This window comes from Dipodomys merriami, unplaced genomic scaffold, assembly GCF_024711535.1.
Source record: "Dipodomys merriami isolate MVZ:Mamm:240054 unplaced genomic scaffold, mDipMer1.0.p SCAF_15, whole genome shotgun sequence".
NCBI classification, from domain to species: Eukaryota; Metazoa; Chordata; class Mammalia; order Rodentia; family Heteromyidae; genus Dipodomys; species Dipodomys merriami.
The window spans coordinates 4,573,378-4,595,295 of record NW_027202826.1 but is presented as its reverse complement, the minus strand read 5'-3'; the positions used below and the strand labels follow the sequence as shown (position 1 = coordinate 4,595,295).

Genomic DNA, 21,918 nt, shown 5'->3' with positions numbered 1-21,918 from the left:
AAATTTCCATAATGGCCAAGGCTTGTCTCTGCTTTAAAGCTGACACACTAGCTACCTCCTCAAATGACCAAAGGGGCAAATTTCATTAATTCCATTTATGAAGGCCTCTTTCCTCTCTCCCTCCTTAATAACATCAAGTATCAACACCATCCGGGGTGATTAGGATTTAGCACATGAAGTTAAGTGTGCAGGAACACTTAGGCCAAAGCAAAGCCCCTCTCATTAAGGCTGGGAAAAGCTATCATGGATAATTTAAAAGGCAAGTCCCATTTTTCTGAGAGATAGAAACATCATTAAAACATGAAGGCAGCTTGTAGTACTCATTTAAAAATAAGTAATTTCCTCTGGAATTGCACAGTAAGAGGCATATAAACTTACGGTTCTGAAATTATGGCCTTAATTCAAGCACCCCAACGCAATTCTTAAATTTATTTCAAAAAGGATACACACATGACTCTTCAAGTCATTTCTCAAACCTCTACGAACCAGTTCATAAGCTTCTTCCTTTTTCCCCAAACAGTTCAAAGTTAATCCTTTCATAGCCAGAGTTTCTATTTTTAATAACAAATGGGAAAGAGAAAGATAAAAGAAATTAAACATTAAAAATAAAAAGTTAGCAACAGACAGTAATACTTTCAAAACCAAAGACTATACTATGTTTAGAACTAATATTTTCAATATTATTGATATTTTAAAGGTTTATATGGAACTAATATGTTTTTCAAACCCAACAAAAACAGAAATTTCTAGATTTTTTCTTAGAGGCTCACCTACATTTTTTTTAGATAAAAACACAAAAAGCTCCTATGTCTAGAAAGATAAGTTAATGATTCATCTACTAACATACATGTCTAGAAAGATAAGTTAATGATTCATCTACTAACATACAGTAACTATTACTATTCTTTTTTTGGGGGGGGCGCCAGTCATGGGGCTTGAACTTTGGGCCTGGGCACTGTCCCTCAGCTCTTCAGCTCAAGGCAAGTGCTCTACTACTTGAGCTACAGTGCCACTTCTGGTTTTCTGGTGGTCAAATGGAGGTAGAGTCTCACGGACTTTCCTGCCTGGGCTGTCTCTGAACTGTGATCCTCAGATCTCAGCTTCCTGAGTAGCTAAGATTACAGGAATGAGCCAACCGAGTCTGGCTATTACTATTCTTAAGAGAAATTCCATGAAAATATGAAAAGAAGCCAGGTGGTGATGCCTGTAATCCTAGCTACTCAAAAGACTGAGATTTGAGGACTGTTGTTCAAAGCCAGCCTTAGACAGGCAAGTGCATGAGACTCTTATTTCCCATTAACTGTCAAAAAGTGCAGCAAAAGCTGTGGAGTGCAGCTGTAGCTCAAGTGGTTAAGTACCAGCCTTGAATACAAAAAAAGCTAAGGTATAGACCTTGAGTTCAAACTAAGTACCTATACAAAGAGGAAGAGGAAAAGGAAGAGAAAGAGCGAGAGCAAGAGGGAGGGAGGGAGGGAGGGAGGGAGGGAGGGAGGGAGGGAGGGAGGGAGAGAGAGAGAGAGGGAGAGAGAGAGGGGGAGAGAGAGAGAGAGAGAGAGAGAGAGAGAGAGAGAGAGAGAGAGAGAGAGAGAGAGAGAGAGCAAACAGCTCAAACAAGAAGTTTAGAGATGCTTCTCCTTAGCAAACCAGCCAGGTATGATGGTACTTGAAGGTCTATCATGGCCTGAGGCTAATATAGGCAAAAAAAAGTACAAGACCCAACCTGAAATATAGCTAATAAAAGAGATGGGGGCATGGCTCAGGTCGAGTGCTTGCCTGGCAGGCACAAAGTGTGAAGTTCAAACTCCAATTCCGCCCACCCCCCACTCCCCCTACACATACTCACATACAACAGAAACAAACCAAACTAAAAACAGCAAACATTTCTATCTTGAGGCTGGGAATGTGGCTTAGTGGTACAATGTTTGCCTAGCATCATGAAGCTCTGGGTTCAATTCCCGAATACCACATACACAGAAAAGGCCAGAAGTGAGACTATGGCTCAAGTGGTAGAGCACTAGCCTTGAGCCAAAGAAGCTCAGGGACAGTGCCCAGGCCCTGAAGTCAAGCCCCAGGACTGGCAAAAAAAAAAAAAAAATTAAATTTCTATCTTGAAAAAAATTTTCTAGAGCTGGGAAGGTAGCGTAGAGCGCTTGCCTTGCATGCATGAGGCCCTGGGTTTGATTCCTCAGCACCACATAAGCAAAAAGAAAAAAACCAGAAGTTCAGCACCACATAAGCAAAAAGAAAAAAGCCTGAAGTGGCGCTGTGGCTCAAGTGGTAGAGCGCTAGCCTTGAGCTGAAGAGCTAAGGGACAGTGCCCAGGCCCAGAGTTCAGGCCCCACGACCAGACCCAAAAAAACAAACAAATGAACAAAAAAAAAAACTTTCTATAAACCTGTTATACAAAGCTTAAATTAACCTTCCAATCGTCAATATACACAATTATCTATATTTCTATCATTGTTTTAAAATAATTCTGTGGATTATTAAATGCACAAGTTGCTAGAACATCAACAGATAAAAGAGTTGAGAAAGTTTTCAGAAAAGAAAAAAAAATTCAATGTGTAAATATAATGTGTATCCTATGATGCATGAAGAAATGAAAATTCTCATGACTTGCCTAATATTGAAGGCCATAATTTTAAACTTATAGGAAAAAAAAGCTATTTGGAAGAAAAGATAAATAAAAATATAATCATAAGGGAGATACAGCATGTACTACTTTTAATTTTTGTTAGTATGTGGGAACTTAAAATTTTTGTATAACTAATGTAAGCTAATATAAAAAGAAAAATTCAAGTTCAACATACTTCAAACAGTTTCACTTCATATCCAACTTGTTTTCTGATATGCTAAAATATGGGAGGGGTTACATTTTAGAACTAATGAAATAAAATGCGGAAAACTGTACTTTAGAAACAATACAATACAGTAATTTGATAACATTTCATAAATATTATTAAAATTTCAAATTAACCAGGATACATACATTTCAAAAACAGCTATAAAACAGACTAATATCCAAATGACAAGATATTTTTATTCATTCAGAAATGTAGTTTGAATTTAGGGCCTGCACTTGCTTGGCAGGTTCTCTACTACTCGAGCCACATTTCCAGCACAACAATATGAAAAGGAAATAATAAGGAAAAGGGAGTAATATTAAATACTTTTGTTCTTGTTGTTTTCTGTCTCCAAATTGCTGTAATAAGTTAAAACTGAAATGCTAGGAGAAGAATACTAAATGTAGACAAAAGTAAAAAGAATTTTAACAAAGAAGTAAGCTAGTAGAGAACGGTTATTCCCCTTCCTTTTCAGCACTTAATGTTAAGTAGTTGGGAGACATTATTTCTTACGTCTGTTTCCAAGTCTGTATGCCCCACTCACCCTTTCCTTACAAACATCCAAACCATTTGTTTTCATATAGGCAAAAGCTAGTAACTGTCCATTATAATATAAATAAAATGACTCAATTTTGAAAAACTACAATTTAAATAAATGGTTCATAAGCAAGAACTTATCAGTCACTTTCTGTATAACGTTATTTTTTTAAAAAAGAAAAGTAATTCCAGTTCATTTCATACTTGAACAAGCTTGTTGCCCTATTAGGCCTTGCCTTTTCCATTTAAGTTCAAAACAGGAATAAACCAGCACTTCAGCAGAATATGTTATTCTTTTCTTGACACTAGATTAAAAATTCTCTGGAAAATAAGAGCCCAATAGAGAAACTAGATAGATATGCAGTAAATCTTCATCTATTTACACTTAAAGAAAACACTATTTGTTCTTACCTCCATGCTCAGCAAATTTGGGATTAGAGAGGATTTGTTTACAGAACTTCAACCCATTTCTGTATTGTTTATGTTCATAACATCTCTGTAAAAACAACAAAAAAGGTGAGATTAACAAAAGCAAAACCTTTAAACTCAATGTCAAGTGTTTATTCTATAAAATGTTATTTCCCTATTTTTCCTAAGTCCCACTAAAAGTCTGCTCAAGATTACCAAAAATTCAATATATAGCTGATCATCAGTGGCTCACCCCTATAATCCTACTCAGAATGGGATCTGAGGATCTCAGTTTAAAGCCAGCTTGGGCAGGAAAAATCCTGGAGACTTTTTTTTTTTTTTTTTTTTGGGGGGGGGTCTGGTCGTGGGGCCTGAACTCTGGGGCCTGGGCGCTGTCCCTCAGCTCTTCAGCTCAAGGCTAGCACTATACCACTTGAGCCACAGAGCCACTTCCGGCTTTTTTCTTTTTGCTTATGTGGTACTGGGGAATTGAACCCACGGCCCCATGCATGCAAGGCAAGCACTCTACCACTGAGTCACCTTCCCAGCCCCCTGGAGATTCTTATCTCCAATTAGCACTCTCCCCAACACAAAAGAAAAAAGCCTAAGGTGGAGCTGTGGCATTAATGGTAGAGCACTGAAGCTCAGGGACAGTGCTCTGAGTACAAGGCCCAAGATTGGGGGGATGGGGAAGGGGCTCAATATACAAAAAGTAAAATTAATGGGAGTATAGATTAAGAAAAAAACATAAATCCACTCCCAAAAATCTGATGATTGTTGAAGTAAGAGCAACAAAAAAGGAGATAAGTACACTTAAAAAATCAAATTCTGGGGCTGGGAATGTAGTGGAGTTCTTGCCTAGCATGGATGAAGCCCTGGGTTCAATTCCTCAATACTACATACACAGAAAGAGATGGAAGTGGCACTGTGGCTCACGTGGTAGAGTGCTAGCCTTAAGCCAAAGAAGTTCAGGGACAGTGCCCAGGCCCAGCCCCAGGATTGGCAAAACAAAAACAAAACAAAATACAACTTTCTGCAGCCAGGCATTGGTGGCTCACACCAGTAATCCTAACTCAGGAGGCTGAGATCTGAGGATCTGGTTTCAAAACCAGCCTGGGCAGAGAAGTCTGTGAGACACTTTATCTCCAATTAACCACTAGAAAACTGTAAGTGCACTTGTGGCTCAAAGTGGCAGAGCACCAGCTTTTGAGAGAAAAAACTCAAGGACAGTTCTCAGACCCTGAGTTAAAGTCCCACAACCCCCTGAGTTAAAGTCCCACAACCAATACCAATGACAACATCAACAACAAAAAATTCTAAGAAATTAACATGGAGAAAATCACGTAAAAAGCATTAAAATAAGAATGGTATTAACTTTGTATTCAAAATATGAAATGTGTTAAGAGCTAAAAGGTAAGCAAAATTAAGTAGAAAATGTGCAGATAAAGCAAGAAAATTCTAAGCCAGGTGGCTGTGACTCACATCTGTAATCCTAACTATTCAGGGTGTTGATCATGGTTCAAAGCCAGCCCAGGCAAGAAATACTGTGAGACTCTTATCCCAGAAGTGGTGGCTCAAGTAGTAGAGCAGTAGTCACACAAGCTTAGAGACAGTGCCCAGGCCCTGAGTTCAAGCCCTAGGACTAGCATGCGCACTGACAAACGGTCAAACTTTATTTAAAAATATGAACACAAAGAACCAACTAGAGTCTTAAACTCTAAGGAGTATAAATAAAAAAGTTACAACACAAGCAGGGAGCCGGTGGCTCAAACCTGTAATTGTATCCCTGAAACTCTTATCTCCAATAAACTACCAGAAAACTGGAGTGGCACTGTAGCTCAAGTGGTACAGCATTAGCCTTGAGCTGAGCTAAGGGACAGCGCTCAGGCCCAGAGTTCAAGGCCCCACGACCGACAAAAAAAAAAAAAAAGTGGGCTGGGAAGGTGGTTCAGTGGTAGAGTGCTTGCCTTGCATGCATGAGGCCCTGGGTTCAATTCCTCAGCACCACATAAGCAGAAAAAGCCGGACATTGTAGCTGGGAATGTGGCTAGTGGTAGAGCGCTTGCCTTTCATGCATGAGGCCCTGGGTTCATTTCCCAGCACCACATAAGCAAAAAGAAAAAAGTTGGAAGTGGCGCTGTGGCTCAAGTGCTAGTGTGGTAGCCTTGAGCTGAAGAGCTGAGGGACAGCACCCAGGCCCAGAATTCAAGCCCCACAACTGACCAAAAAGAAAAAAAAAAAAAAAAAAAAAAAAAAAGGTTACAACACAACCCAAATTTGTTAAAAAAAAAAAAAAAAAAACTACTAAATCAGGGTGACAAAAAAAAAAAAAAAAACTCTTATAAAAGGTTCCAAATAATTACCTCTACTTTAACCTTAAGAAAGACCCATGGGGAAAAAAAGAGTATATTAAACCCAAAGATTTAAAGATAAAGAAAGGTAAGAAGGTCAATGAAAATTTTTTTAAAGGAGAAAATCTGTGAAAACAAGAGCTGCTGCTATTTGAGAAGCATAAATTAGTAAGCCTCTAAGCACACATGTACTTAGTCATAAAAGAATATTACCCAGCAGAAAAAAACTAAAGCCCCAGGCCGGGCGCTGGTGGCTCACGCCTGTAATCCTAGCTACTCAGGAGGCTGAGATCTGAGGATTGCGGTTCAAAGCCAGCCCGGGCAGGAGAGACCGTGAGACTCCTATCTCCAATAAACCACCAGAAAACCGGAAGTGGCGCTGTAGCTCAAGTGGTAGAGTGCTCGCCTTGAGCTGAAGAGCTGAGGGACAGCGCCCAGGCCCAGAGTTCAAGCCCCATGACCGACAAAAAAAAAAAAAAAAAAAAAAAAAAACTAAAGCCCCATAGAATTCCTAGCCAGAAAAAAACTAAAGCCCCATAGAATTCCTAGCCAGAAGATGAAAAAAGTACCCTGAAAAATCACTCAGTAAAATCACAGAAAAAGAGGAACTGTGGAGAGCAACCCTACAAAGTTGCTGTGAACTTTTGCGCTCACCCCTGAATTGCACATGCATAGACTTAATCTCACTCCCAACATAGAAGATTATGAGAACTGAACAGGAACTAGACTGGATGAGAGGGTGGTTCATACCCACGATAGATACAAACAGGACTGAAAAGATTTTGAGAACTGGCATAAGGATCATATCCAATAAGAGGACTTTGCTGCTTTAACTGAAATTAAACCTGTGAATAAAAGTATCCATCTTCTTCACAACATTTCAACAAGACCGAGTCTAGCAAACTGATATTCAAGCAAGAAACTCTCATCCGGAAAAAGACAATCAATAGATGCCAACCAGAAATGAAAGGCCTATTTAGGACTTCCATATTAGCTCTTGTGAAAATGCTCAAAGCAGCAACAGCGAACACTTATCAAATAAAATACTTCTTCCCAAGGTGGAAGATGAAGGGCATAACTTATGTTCAACTGCAAAATCAAAGTAATGGGAAAACTCAGTGTATTGGATACATTAACTAAGTTTATCCAATCCAGAGAAAGAGGGGAGATTTTTTTAAAAACCCAAACAGGGTAGATGGATGTGTCAGGAATCCCAAAAGAGGGCGTAGTCATCCTACCCCCTCTTAGTACCTTGAGAACAAGCATCTGAAACTAGCTTGTGAAGAAAAAGAATGAGAGTCATTTCACTGATGCTTCAGGGAAAACAATCTAAGTTCACCAACAAGAATTATTAAGGAGGGACCATGTATCTCCATTTTGCCAAAATATGCAAGGCCTGTGGTTCCAATCCTTACCACCAAATAAACAAAGGACAAAAAAATTTTGGTGCTACATAGCATTTTGATCAATGACAATGGCCCCTAAGATCTTAACAGAATGGGAAAATCCCTATGTCCTAATGACATCATAGTTGTGGTAACATCAAAGAGCAATGCATTATTTAATGTGCAACAATACTGATGTAAAGAAACCTACTGTGTGTGGCCAGTCTGTACATTAGCTAATACTTGATAATGAAATTAAACTACTATGTTTTCTACATACACATATACACAGGCATATATATGCATGCTAGTATTGGGAGCTTGAACTCAGGACCTGTGTGTTAGGCCTGAGATTTTGCTTAAGCCTGGTGCTCTACTACTTTAGCCACAGCTCCACTTGAGGATTTTTGCTGGTTAATTGGAGATAATATTCTCACCAACTTTCCTGCCCAATTTGGCTTGAAACCATGACCATTAATCTCAGCCTGCTGTGTAGCTAGAATTACAAGTGTGAACCATCAACCATCAATTATATTTAATCATTATTTTAGAGTGCACTCCCACTTGTAAAAAAAAAAAATTCAGTACATCAACATGAGCTTCATATACCTTGTATTTATCACTTCTCTTGATTGTACCAAGAAGCATGAATGGTTGACCTATACCAGCTGGTTTCTATAAAACTACGATGCTCAAATAACTGTATCATCTATGACATTTTAAAAACACATTCTCATCATTAAATGACACATGATTCTACACACAATTTAGACTTTGCATTAAGATTATATGTTTTCTTCAGCTTTCCATTATTTGCCTTCAGCTAATAAAAAACAAACTGCCTAAAAGGAGGTAAGCCTCAAATCTAGGCAAGTAATAAAAGTCAAACTTGAAATGATAAACAAGATTTCTCAACAAAATCCACAGAAGGCACAGCTAGAAAAGAATGAAACAGGAGTAGATTACTAACAATGTTAGGAGGTGGAGTCATTAATTAATCTCTGTATTTTGATGTTTAAAATTGTTCACAGTTGGGCTGGGATGTAGCTCAGTGGCAAAGCGCTTGCCTAGCAAGTGCAACGTCCTGGGTTCGATCCCCAGTACCAAAAAAGAAAAGACAAAAAAAAATAGTTAAAAAATTGTTCACAGTTAAAAAGTTAAAAAGAACTACCCACTGGTGGCTCACACATGTAATCCTAGCTACTCAAGTGGCTGAGATCTAAGGATCATAGTTTAACAACAGCCAGGGCAGGAAAGTCCAGGTGACTCTTATCTCCAATTAACCACCAGAAAACCAGAAGTAGGGCTGTGGCTCAAAGTGGTACAGCACTAGCCATAAGCAAAAGAGCTCGGGAGCATCAGCCAGGCCTTGACAAAAATAAAAATAGAAAGTGATAATAAAATAAAAATAAAAAGAAGCCATGCACCAATGTCTCACATCCTAGCAACTCAGGAGGCTGAGAGCCAAGGAGTGTGGTTGAAAGCCAGTCCAAGCAGGAAAGGCTGTGAGACTTTCATCTCCAATTAATCAACGAAAATGTCAAGAATGGAGCTGTGGCTCTAGGGGTAGAACACTAGCCTAGAACAATAAAGCTCAGAGACAGCTCCCAGGCCCTGAGTTCAAGCCCCACAACCTAGATAGATAGACAGATAGATAGATAGACAGACAGACAGACAGACAGACAGACAGACAGACAGACAGACAGACAGACAGACAGACAGACAGATAGATAGATAGGCAGGCAGGCAGGCAGGCAGGCAGGCAGGCAGACAGACAGACAGACAGACACAGACAGACAGACAGACAGACAGACAGACAGACAGACAGACAGACAGACAGACAGACAGACAGACAGACAGACAGACAGACAGACAGACAGACAGACAGACACAGTTTCAGTCAGGCACACCTTGGGTCAGACCTGTGATCTCAGCTACTTAGGAAGCAGAGATCAGAAAGATCACAGTCCATTTATTTCTACAGTCACTTTTACTTCGAGAGCAAAAAAAGCTTTCATTAAAAATTTAAGGATCTTTCCATATCACAGTGAGGAGGGATCAACATAATTCATACCTAGGATTCTTAATTCTTCTTACCTAGGAGAAAAAAAACTAGTTACACTAGTTTTTTAGTTTTTAAGTTACAACTTTAATACAAGTTTGTCTATCTTGTATTGCAGGAGAAGGAGAGGCTGGCAGTTAAAGTTTATTGCCAACATTGGAGGGGAACTTCCCTGATCATCAAAAATACACTTCCACATTCTAACACTGATACTACTATCACTCTTTAAACTTCGTTTGTATGCTTTAATAGCAGCACTAGAACTTTCTTTTCAGAACCCATTTTCATTCAGCAGCTAAAGTTTTCTCTCTTCCACAGAGATACTGCCTGTAAACAGTGGGGCTATATCTAGATATTTGTCAATGTTGATAGCTGGCTAAACTCACTGGTTAAGTGACTTGGTTGCTTCCTACACTGACTTCCTGGACACTTTTCTAAATTCTAATAATTCAGCTCAACCTGAATTTTAAATTTTCTGAAAAACAAAAAAGCAAATCTAACCTACAAAATTTCCCCCAACGTATTATTTTCCTATTTCATAATAAATACTATGATCCTCAACCCTAATTGGTATAAAAATCAGTTAGAAACAGCCAGACACTGGTGGTTCATGCCTACCCAGGAGGCTGAGATCTGAGGATCCTAGCTACCCAGGAGGCTGAGATCTGAGGATCATATTTGAAGCCAGCCAGGGTGAGGAGTCCATAAGACTCTTAACTCCAAAAAACTACAAAAAAAAAAAAAGCAGCAAAGCTAAAGTGGAGCTGTGGCTCAAGTGGTATAGCACTAGACATGAGCAAAAAAGCTTAGGAAGTCCAAACCCCAGAACTGACACAAAAAAAAGGGGAAAAAAAATCAATTATAGCACTCCATGAAATCACACATGACAAATGACTATCTGAATATTCTAATTTGTTCGTCTCTGATAACCAAACTTACTAAATTCCCCTAACACTAAAGCAACTAAGAAAGTTTCTTACTATGTTCTTTAACAAGAGAAAGGCCACTTAACTAGTATGAGGTCTCCATTCATCATGCAACTCAGGGTGAATAAATGAAGCAGTGGTACTCACTAGACACTATGTGGCAAATAACTATACACTTGTGGGTGGGAACTGGAAGGAAAAACTGGGAAGAAGGGAAGGAGAGACACTGTCCAAAAAGAATGTGGCGGGGCTGGGAAGGTGGCTCAGTGGTAGAGCACTTGCCTTGCATGCTCAAGGCCCTGGGTTCGATTCCTCAGCACCACATAAGAAAAAAGCCGGAAGTGGCGCTGTGTGGCTCAAGTGGGAGAGCGCTAGCCTTGAGCTGAAGAGCTGAGGGACAGCGCCCAGGCCCAGAGTTCAGGCCCCACGACCGGACCCAAAAAAAAAAAAAAAGAATGTGGCTTAGAGGCAGAGTGCTTGCATGCATGAAGCCTTGGATTCGATTCCTCAGCACCACATAAACAGAAAAAGCCAGAAGTAAAAAAAAAAAAAAAAAAGCCAGAAGTGGCACTATGGCTCAAGTGGTAGAGTGATAGCCTTGAGCACAGACAGTCTGAGGCACAATGCCCAGGCCCTGAGTTCAAGCTCCAAGACCGACAATAAACAAACAAATCCAAGTTAACTCCCTTTTCCAAAAATATTCACACAAGCAAACAATCCAAATTCCTCTCTCTCTTGCCCTGAAATCATTGCTTAAATCATTTCATGTAAGAAGCAAGTTACTGTGCCAAGCGCTAATGGCTCATGTCTGTAATCCTAGCTACTCAGGAGGCTGAAATCTGAGGATCATGCAAAGCCAGCCCAGGCAGGAACATTGGTGAGACTCTTTATCTCCAATTAACTACTGGAAAACCGAAGGGGCACTGTGGCTCCAGTGGGAGAGTGCTAGCCTTGAGGTGAAGAGCTGAGGGACAGCGCCCAGGCCCACAACGAACGGAAGGAAGCAAGGAAGGAGTGAGTTACGAAACAGCAACAATGGTAGATTAATAAATGTGAGCATGGCAATTTAATATGAAAGTTTCTATCCTTAAAGAATCTACATTTTTGATGGGCTGGGAAGGTGGCTCAGTGGTAGAGTGCTTGCCTTGCATGCATGAGGCCCTGGGTTCGATTCCTCAGCACCATGTACGCAGAAAATGCCAGAAGTGGCGATGTGGCTTAAGTGGTAGAGTGCTAGCCTTGAGCTGAAGGGCTGAGTGAGGGACAGCACCCAGGCCCAGAGTTCAAGCCCCACAACCAACAACAACAAAAAAAGGACCTACATTTTAATTGTTGAAGCTTTTACGATAAATATATAGAAAAATATAAAATGCTGTTAAGTTATATTGGAGAAGATAAAGCAGGAGAAAAGAAAAAATAAGGCTGAGGAGTACTCCTGATGAGAGATAGCTTCTAAAACATTAGAAGGACACACAAGTGCTGTCCTGTACAAAGTAGGATAAAATAGCCATGCACTGATATAGGAGAAAATTCTGAACAAACAGTCCTTTGCATATGATCTCTTATATGACCTGGCTTTTTATGTCCAAAGACCCTTTTATGAACAAAGGAAGATATATTTGAATCAATGCTCTTGACAGAACTGCATTGTCAAAAGCAGAAGTATTAAAGGAAATAAGGACACACATTAAGGGAAGATACCAACTCAGGTGAAGCTGGATGTCACTAGCTCTCCAGTCTACCATTCACTCAGGGAGCCTGTACCCCTCTGCAAACAATCCCTTTAGTCAATGCTTCAAAGCAATAGTTGGATTGCAATTCTATTATCACCAAGTAACTAGTATGTGTGAACCTTAACAATCACCTAAAACGACTGTAAAGCTTTGAAATACCTTCAGAATCTAACATTAAATTCAGTTCCCTACAAGGCTTTTGTCTGCTTTTCTGAGAATGTAGTGTTGCTGTCTATTACTACGAAAAACTAAATTGTGGTCATTCTTTATTTTACTAGGATATCCTATTCACCCCCATAATCTACCAAATATATATTTTAAACCTACTCTAGACCTGAAAGAGTAATTTTCAAAAAACATCCCAGAGTTCTAACATATCATTTTAGAATATATGTTTTTGTCAATTTAAAATAAAAATGCAGAGCTGGGAATGAAGCTTATGATAGACTGCTTGTCTAGCATGCATGAAACCCTGGGTTCAATTCCTCAGTACCACATAAACAGAAAAAGCCAGAAGTGGCACCATGGCTAAAGTGAGCAAAAGAAGCTCAGGAACAGTGCCCAGGCCACAAATTCAAGCCCCAGGACTGGCAAAAAAATGAAAATAATTTATTGACTAATTAAAACATACTTATTAAGCTGGGCACCAATGGATTATGCCTATAATGGATTATGCCAAGCTACTCAGGAGGCTGACTTCTAGTCCAAGGAGAGAGTACCTGAATTCAAGCCCTAGGTTCTTATAGTGCCTCACGCTTGTAATCCTTGCTACTAGAAAGATGTAGCTCCATAAGCCGGGTGTTGGTGGCTCATGCCTGTAATCCTAGCTACTCAGGAGGCTGAGATCTGAGGATCGAAAAGCCAGCCCGGGCAGGAAAGAGCAGGAAACACCGTGAGACTCTTATCTCCAATAAACCACTAGAAAACCGGAAGTGGTGCTGTAGCTCAAGTGGTAGAGTGCTGCCTTGAGCTGAAGAGCTGAGGGACAGCACCCAGGCCCAGAGTTCAAACCCCACTACCGACAAAAAAATATATAAAAAAATAAAAATAAATAAATAAGAAAGAAAGATGTAGCTCCAGATCATCCTGAATCAAGATGTAGCCAGACTTCCCTGCATCTCAACCAACCAGCTAATCATAATGGCTTCTTTTATTAAGATCTCACTAGAGGGGCTGGGAAGGTGGCTCAGTGGTAGAGCACTTGCCTTGCATGCATGAGGCCCTGGGTTCGATTCCTCAGCACCACATAAGCAAAAAGAAAAAAAGCCAGAAGTGGCGCTGTGGCTCAAGTGGTAGAGCGCTAGCCTTGAGCTGAAGAGCTGAGGGACAGCGCCCAGGCCCAGAGTTCAGGCCCCATGACCGGACCCCAAAAAAAAAAAAAACAAGAAAATCTCACTAGATAGCCTAGGCTGGCTGGCCTTGAACCTGTGATCCTCCCTCAGATTCTAGAGTGCTGCAATCACAGGCATGTGCCACCAAGCTAGAGACATACCCATTCTGGTACCAGAAATTTAGTCTTTTTCTTTTCTTTTTTGTTTCTTTCTTTCTCTTTCTTTCTTTCTTTCTTTTTTGCCAGTTCTAGAACTGGAACTCAGTGCCTGGGCACTGACCCTGAGCTTCACTTGCTCAAGGCTAGCACTCTACCACTTGAGCCACAGCGCCACTTCGGCTTTTCCTGTATATGTAGTACTGAGGAATCGAACCCAGGGCTTCATGTACGCTAGGCAAGCACTTCTACCACTAGGCCACATTCCCAGCCCCCAGACATTTATTCTTCTAGAGCAGGGAGTAGAGCTTTAGCTGTGGAGTCCTTACCTGGCATGCATGATGCCTGAGTTTGATCCTAAAAAACACCCACAAAAAAAAAAAAAAAGAAAGAAAGAAAGAAAGAAATTTCTTGTAGTTCCAACTTTGATGCCCTCCTAGCTACACAAGATATCACAGCAAATGAAACTTTCATTTTCACTTTATTTTTCTGTTATATATTCTACACATATGCAGTACAAGCAAAATCACAAAGCTAGAAATCTGTCATACAGAAGTTTAATTTAAGCCTAGCATGTGTACAGCCATGGATTTTATTTCCAGCATGACCAAAGAAAAAAAAGTATCAGCTGACGTTTTATCATGTGCCTACTTGGTAACAATTCCTGATATGAATTTCATTGGTATCTAAAGCTAATATAATGTCATTACAATAAAACCAGCACTTTTCCTGAAAGCAATAAACCATATGTAAAATAATTTACCTATGGTAAGCGCAACTACCCAACAGTTATTATAAATCACAGGCCATTCAGAGAACTTCCTCTCCCCTCTCCTATAGCTCTCCCTTAAAATAAACCCTAGACAAGTATAATGTAAGTGCCCTGAAAAAAAATTTTGATTCTTAACTCTTTTTTTTTTTTTTTTTTTTTTTTTTTTTTTTTTTGCCGGTCATGGGACGTGAACTCTGGGCCTGGGCCCTGTCCCTCAGCTCTTCAGCTCAAGGCTAGAGCTCTACCACTTGAGCCACAGCACCACTTCCAAGGCTAGAGCTCTACCACTTGAGCCACAGCACCGCTTCTGGCTTTTTCTGCTTATATGGTACTGAGGAATCAAACCCAAGGCCTCATGCATACAAGGCAAGCACTCTACTACTGAGCCACCTTCCCAGCCCCCCAAAAGAAGTTTGTAAGACCATTTTGACCAATGACTGGGTTCCTGTTATCCCAAGCTATTGAGACACAGAAATAGGGAAGATCACAGTTCAGGCTAGCCCTTGCCTAAAATGAGACCCTATCCTGAAATAGCCAACAAGAGAGGGCTGATGGAATTACTCAAGAGGCTGAGCACCTGCCTAACACGTACAAGGCTCTCTGTTCAAAGTAAACTATCACCGCCGGGTGCCGGTGGCTCACGCCTGTAATCCTAGCTACTCAGGAGGCTGAGATCTGAGGGTCGCGGTTCAAAGCCAGCCCGGGCAGGAGAGACCGTGAGACTCCTATCTCCAATAAACCACCAGAAAACCGGAAGTGGCGCTGCTCAAGTGGTAGAGCGCTCGCCTTGAGCTGAAGAGCTGAGGGACAGCGCCCAGGCCCAGAGTTCAGGCCCCACGACCGACAAAAAAAAAAAAAAAAGTAAACTATCACCAATTTTTTTTAAGCCCACACTGAAAAGTTTAAGATTTAAAAAAGGAGTCTAGAAAGTGCTCTTTTTAGAGCTGGGCATGGTAGTGTACATTGTAATCCCAGCACTCAGCAGGCAGAGGAGACGGGAGGATCTTGAGTTGCAGGCCAGCCTGTGCAACATAAGGAGATCTTGTCTCCAACAAAAGTGTTGTTGCATGTACAAAATGGTATTCACAGGGCTGGGAAGGTGGCTCAGTGATAGAGTGCTTGCCTTGCATGTATGAATCCCTGGGTTCAATTCCTCAGCACCACGTAAGCAGAAAAAGCCGGAAGCAGAGCTGTGGCTCAAGTGGTAGAGAGCTAGCCTTGAGCTGAAGAGCTGAGCTGAAGAGCGCTCAGGCCCAGAGTTCAGGCCCCACGACCAGCAAAAAAAAATAAAAATAAAAAAATGGTATTCACCCTATTTGATATATTCCAATCAACTAAAAATTCAAATCAATTAAAAATTCAGTTTCTCAAGTGCACTAGTCACATTTGAAGTGTACCACTGCTACACCTGTCCAATGGCTATGTATATCACAGCTGATAAAGAGCATTTCCAAGATTGCAAAAAATCCCACTCTGATTTGTTCCTTTACAGCCTCTAAGACAGAACTGGCAAATGGTAGGGCTTCAATCAATTGAAGAGTATTGTCACCATGCTATGTTCATCCCTCTTACCAGTTTCACTTATGTGTGTAGACATGCGAGCCTGGGTCTTCAACTCCAAAATCAAGGCTGGCACTCTTACACCACTTACTTGAGCCATGCCTTCACTCCTGGCTCTTTTTAATAACTGTAAATAAGAATCATGTGGATTTGTTTGCCTGGGCTGGATGTGGACTGTGATCCTCAGATCTCAGCCTCTTTGAGTAGCTAAGATTACATGCATGAGCCACTGGTACCTGGCTCTCTTACCACTTTCCAGGAGAGAAATAACAACATACATCACCCAAGCTAGAGTCAAAGACCACATTTATTAGTAGTACACAATATTTTAAGTATCCTCAACCTGGATTATTTTTCTTTATAGTTCACATTAATATTCCATTTCTTTTTAAAGTAGCGATAGCCAAGTATCGTAGCAAGAGCTGACTGCAGGAATCAGGGCTGGTCCAACTTTTCCTAGTAGGCTAACCTGACAAACACATGTTACTTATCATAAACCTCAATCATAAGGTGGTATGATAGTCTGAGGCAACTCTCAACTATCAGGACTACCAGTAGCACCAAGGTTAAGCAAAGCTCACAATTTTCTAGTGACTTAATAATCTAAGTTAGAATGTGTTTGGGACTTTAACTGAGTATCACTATCCCACAATACTGTGAAATTTGGGAAATTATGTAACCACTTAATCACAATAAAAATTTTGAAAAAAAAAATGTAAGTTAAACAGTCTGAAATTATAAGAAAGGAGAGAAGGGAAGAAGAGTTTCTGTCGAACAACTCTAAACAAAAATCTTACATGATCATATCTTTCCCTTTCTCTAGATAAATTATAGACAATAAACAGATATTTTAACCAAATTAAAACAAATGAATTTATAAGAAAAGGTCAAAACACAACACAAGTTAAAAGTTATCCTAGGCAATTGAACTACAAAACCTGAAATTTTTGCAAACTAATATATAAACCAGGTTTCTTCTGAAAAAATTAATTCATGGTTTTGAAACTGAGGGTCTCAAACTTTTGGAAAACACAAACTATTTCCTAAACTAGTTACAATCACAATAAAAGTAGCTCAAGGAAATTGAATGGCCAGGCATCAGTGGCTCATGCCTTTAATCCTAGCTACTCAGGAGGCTGAGATCTGCCAACCAGGGCAGGAAACTCCATGAGACTCTTACCTCCAATAAACCCCTCAAAAAACCTGAAGTGGCTCAAGTGGTAGAGGGTTCACCTTGAGCTGAAGAGCTGAGGGATAGTGCCCAAGCCCAGAGTTCAAGCCCCATGACCGACAAAAAAGAAAAGAGAATGGTGGAAACTACCAACATTGATTATAAACCATTAGAGTATTCCATCTTTTCCTGTATCTAACAGGAAAAAAAAAAATCAAATCAAGAGCTAACTTGCTAGAAATGCTGAAGAAGCAGAAGCAATTGTAAAAAAGGCAATATAATCCTTTTGGTTTGGTAATATTTCTTCTTTCTTAATGTGATTTCTCACGTTAGTTTTGCATAGTCTTCAACTTCACAATTTCGTTTGCACTGTGATTTCAAAATGTAATTAAAAGGTTTTGCTCCATTATCACCACCTACAAAGTAAACTGCTTAGGATGCTTAATTGAGCAGGGTGCTAGTGGCTCACACCTGCAATCCTAGCTACTCAGGAGACTGAGATCTGAGCATCTCGGTTCAAAGCCAGCCTAGGCAGGAAAGTCCCTGAGACTCTTTTTTTTTTTTTTGGGGGGGGGGGGAGCGGGTCGGTTGTGGGGTTTGAACTCTGGGCTTAGGCACTGTCCCTGCACTCTTCAGCTCAAGGCGAGCACTCTACCACTTGAGCCACAGCACCACTTCCAGTTTTCTAGTGGTTTATTGGAGATAACAGTCTCACGATTTTCTTACCCCGGCTGACTTTGAACCTCGATCCTCAGATCTCAGCCTCCAGAATAGCTAAGATTACAGGCGAGACCCACCGCCTCTGGCGCCCGGCTTCCCTGAGACTGTTTTCTCCAGAGACTCTTATCTCCCATAAACCACTCAGAAAACCGAAGTGGCACTGTGGTTCAAATGGTAAAGCGCTAGCCTTGAGCTGAAGAGCTAGGGGACAGTGCCTAGGCCAAGAGTTCAAGCCCCACAATTGACAAAAAAAAAAAAAAAAAAAATGCTTGAGAACTGCAATTCTATGAAAGGTAAAACTAGCTGTGGTAAATTCATGGAATACTACCAAACAGTAAAAAGGGACAAACTACTGGTTTGTTTTAAAATGGCAATAGAGGGGCTGGGAAGGTGGCTCAGTGGTAGAGTGCTTGCCTTGCATTCATGAGGCCCTGGGTTTGATTCCTCAGCACCACATACGCAAAAAGAAAAAAAGCCAGAAGTGGCGCTGTGGCTCAAGTGATAGAGCGCTAGCCTTGAGCTGAAAAGCTGAGGGACAGTGCCCAGGCCCAGAGTTCGGCCCCATGACCAGACCCAAAAAAATAAAAAATAAAATAAAATAAAGTGGCAATAGAGGGATTCTCTGAATTGTAGAATCTATGTATGCAATAGCACTGCACAGAACTAAATACACATATGAGAAAATACACACAGTTGAGAAAAATCTAAATATGAACCAAATATTAGACAATACTAGAGAATGACTGTATGGTTTTATACGGTATACAAGACAATGTCCTTACACATGACATACTTATTGAAGTGTTTAGGGATGAAGTATTTAGGGATATATACAATTTACTTTTTTGGGGAGGAGTCAATTTTGGGGCGTGAACTGAGGGCCTGGACAATGTCCATGAGCCTTGTTGTACTTAAGGCTAGTGCTCTACCACTTGAGCCACAGTACCACTTCCAGTTTTTGAGTGGTTAACTAGATTTAAGAGTCTCAAGGGGACTTTTCTGTCCCTGCTGGCTTCAAACCGATATCCTCAGATCTCAGCTTGGATTACAGGCATGAGCCACCTCTGCCTGGCTTAACAATTTACTTATGTTTCATACATATAGGGAGAGAGAAAGCAAATATGGCCAAATGTTAAATACAAGTAAACATGTCTGAGTGCTTCTGGTACTCTCATCTCAACTTTTTAGCCTGATTTATTTTTTCAATGTAAAGACTTGGAGCCAGAGGTGCATGCCTCTAATCCCAGCACTCAGGAGGATGGAGAGTTCCAGCCAGTCTAAATTACAAAGCAAGACCCTCCCTGTCTCAAAACACAACCAACCAGTTCTGAAGGCGGGGCTCAAGCGGTAGCTTACCCAGCCCAGCAAGCCAACTCGGGGGGAAAAGAGTTGGGACAACTGGGCTAGAGACATAAATCAGTGTTGCTCATGCTTGATTCTGAATTCAACTCCTGGCACTATTAAAAAAAAAGAAAAAGAAAAAGCAGTGGCACTGTCCAGTTGAAATGTACACATTATGAATTGTGAAGCTGCAACCCCTTTGTTCACACCTTAATGATGAAATTTTAAGAAAATGAAACATGAAAAGAAAAAAATAGGTTGTTGAAGAGAAATTATGATTATATTATAGCTCTACCCACTTATCAATTACTTTTGCTGAAATACTTGGATTTGAACTCAGGGCTTTGGCTTGATAAAACTTTGTTAAGACAGCTAAGCTGGTACTCTACCCTTTGAGCCAAACCTCCAGACCAGCATATTGCTGGTTATTTTGTAGACAGAGTCTCATGGACTTTTTGGCCAGGTCTGGCCTGTAACCTTGATTTAAACATCTCACTCACCTGAGCAACAAGGATTACATGTGAGTCACTGGCACTCAGCTCAGTCTTTAGAAAATGGATTACAGGGGCTGGGCAAGTGGCTCAGTGGTAGAGTGCTTGCCTTGCATGCATGATGCCCTGGGTTCGATTCCTCAGCACCACATAAGAAAAAAAGCTGGAAGTGGCGCTGTGGCTCAAGTGATAGAGCGCTAGCCTTGAGCTGAAGAGCTGAGGGACAGCGCCCAGGCCCAAAGTTCAGGCCCCACGACCGGACCAAAAAAAAAAAAAGAAAGAAAGAAAATGGATTACAAAGAGCTGGGGTGTAACTCAGTGGTGGAGCTTAGCTTGCAACACAAGGCCCTGGGTGAGATTATCATTCTTATAAAATGATGCTACAATCCCACTAACACTCCAACTAATCTTCTGACAAAAGTACAAGGATTTCATGTAATATCAGACATGTGAGTGTTTCAACATGAACTAATCAAAGTTAGTTTTACACGAATGTTTTCCGAAAAGCTGCATCTCTGAAATTCAGAGTCCTTCACAAGCAAGTGCGGTGGAGAAAAGGGTTACCACTTTCACACACATCCTCAAAATTTAACTCTGAAGTTTGGCAAATATAGTTAATTCTTTCTCAAAGGTATGCAAGAAAGGGGCGGCCCACACACTAAATACCAAACAAAACAAAAAAAGTGATACAATGTATTAATTATAGCGTAAAGGCTACAAGGACCTATTACAATGTACACAATCCCTACTAACTACAATGAAGTGATGGTTTCTAAAAAATGCAGACTGCACGTATTTGAAATGGAAGGAATGAGCCTGAACTACAATCGACAAGATCCGTCTCAAAAGTTTTCTTTCTGTGCCGGTGCTAGAAGGTTGAACTCAGAGGGGTGCTGTCCCTTACCCCCCGCCCCAGCCCGCCTCCAAGAGTGGCGCTCTACCATCCGAGCCACGGCTCCATCTCCAGCCCTGCTCCGGAGCCCCGCGGACGGCCCTGCGCGGGGCCGGCTTTGCCCTGCGGCCCTCAGCCCTCGGAGCAGCTAGGAGCGCAGACACCCCACGTTCCTCTATCGGCAGCGGTGTGTGACACTTCGGCTTAGGGGAGAAGTCTCAACTCAGCGAACTTCTCGCTTCCGACCCGACCGCCCCTCGCAGCGGACCCCGCCTCCCCGGGAGGGCCGAGGGGTGCGGACACCAGAAAATACACGCTTCTTCCTCACTCCGGAATGGGCCGGGGCTCGAGCACGCGCGTCGCCGGGGCGCTGGGGTCCGGGAACGCTTCCTGCCCTCCCTGGGACTCGCCTCCCTTCTTCCCTCCTCCGAGGTCGTTCCGTGGCCGGGCCGGGCGGGGACAGGTGAAGCCCAGGAGGGGAGGAGGAGGGACGGAGGGACGCGTGCGGGCAATGAATGAGTCCCGCAGCGTCCGCACCACCTGTTCCTTCCCAGGCTGCCGCCCGGCCTGCCCGCAGGGCTCGGCACCCGCCCGGCCGCGCCTGCCGCCCGAGGGGCCGGCTTCCCCGCGGCGGCCGGGCCGCCGCGCTTCGCCCCGCGCGGAGGGCAAAGAGCTGCGGGCCGGGCGCCCGGGGCCTAGTGCGGCGCCCCGGCCTCCCGGCGGCGCGGGGAACGGCCGGGGAGCCCGCGGCCCCGGGCGCGCGGAGGGCGGCGGGGACCGCGGCCGGGGGCGCACGCGGCGCCGCGGGCCGCACGCCCGAGGCGGGGTCCCGGCGGAGCGGCGGACGCGGGCGCCGCGGGCCTCGCCCGAACGCCGAAGGCGGGGTCCGGCAGGCCGCGCGCGGGCCGCCGCGGAGCCCCCACTTACCAAGATCCGCTTGAAGAGCGCGTTCTCCTTGGGCGGGAGGCTCACGGCCGGCATCGTTCCGGCTGCTCCCGCTGCTCCCGCCGCCGCCCGGCCCCGTCAGTCCGTTTGTCCGGCCGCCGCCGGTCCCTAGCCGCCTCGGCCTCGGAGAGCCCGGCCCGCCGCCACCACGAGGCCTCGGGGTCGCCGCCTCGCCCGCCCGGACACCCTTTCTCCTCGTCGCCTTCCCCCCCCCTTTCTCACTTAATGCTGCCGCCGCCTCCCCCACGGGTCTCCGTCGGCGGTTCACGTGGTAACTGAACAGACCGACCGAGGC

The 21,918-nt window shown here is 42.6% G+C and overlaps 1 protein-coding gene across 3 annotated transcripts in view; it reads right to left on the bottom strand.

Moving 5' to 3' along the window:
* Naa15 (N-alpha-acetyltransferase 15, NatA auxiliary subunit) overlaps positions 1-21,918 on the bottom strand; it is a 63,166-nt gene extending 41,248 nt beyond the window's left edge. The window contains exons 1-3 of one of the 3 annotated variants that reach the window (XM_070022112.1): positions 21,846-21,918; positions 3,792-3,876; positions 447-551 (exon numbers count right to left, since the gene is read on the bottom strand). In XM_070022112.1, the coding sequence (XP_069878213.1) occupies positions 447-540 (94 nt within the window). In that variant the 5' untranslated portion in view covers positions 541-551; positions 3,792-3,876; positions 21,846-21,918. The other 2 variants (XM_070022111.1, XM_070022110.1) reach the window with 2 other exon arrangements.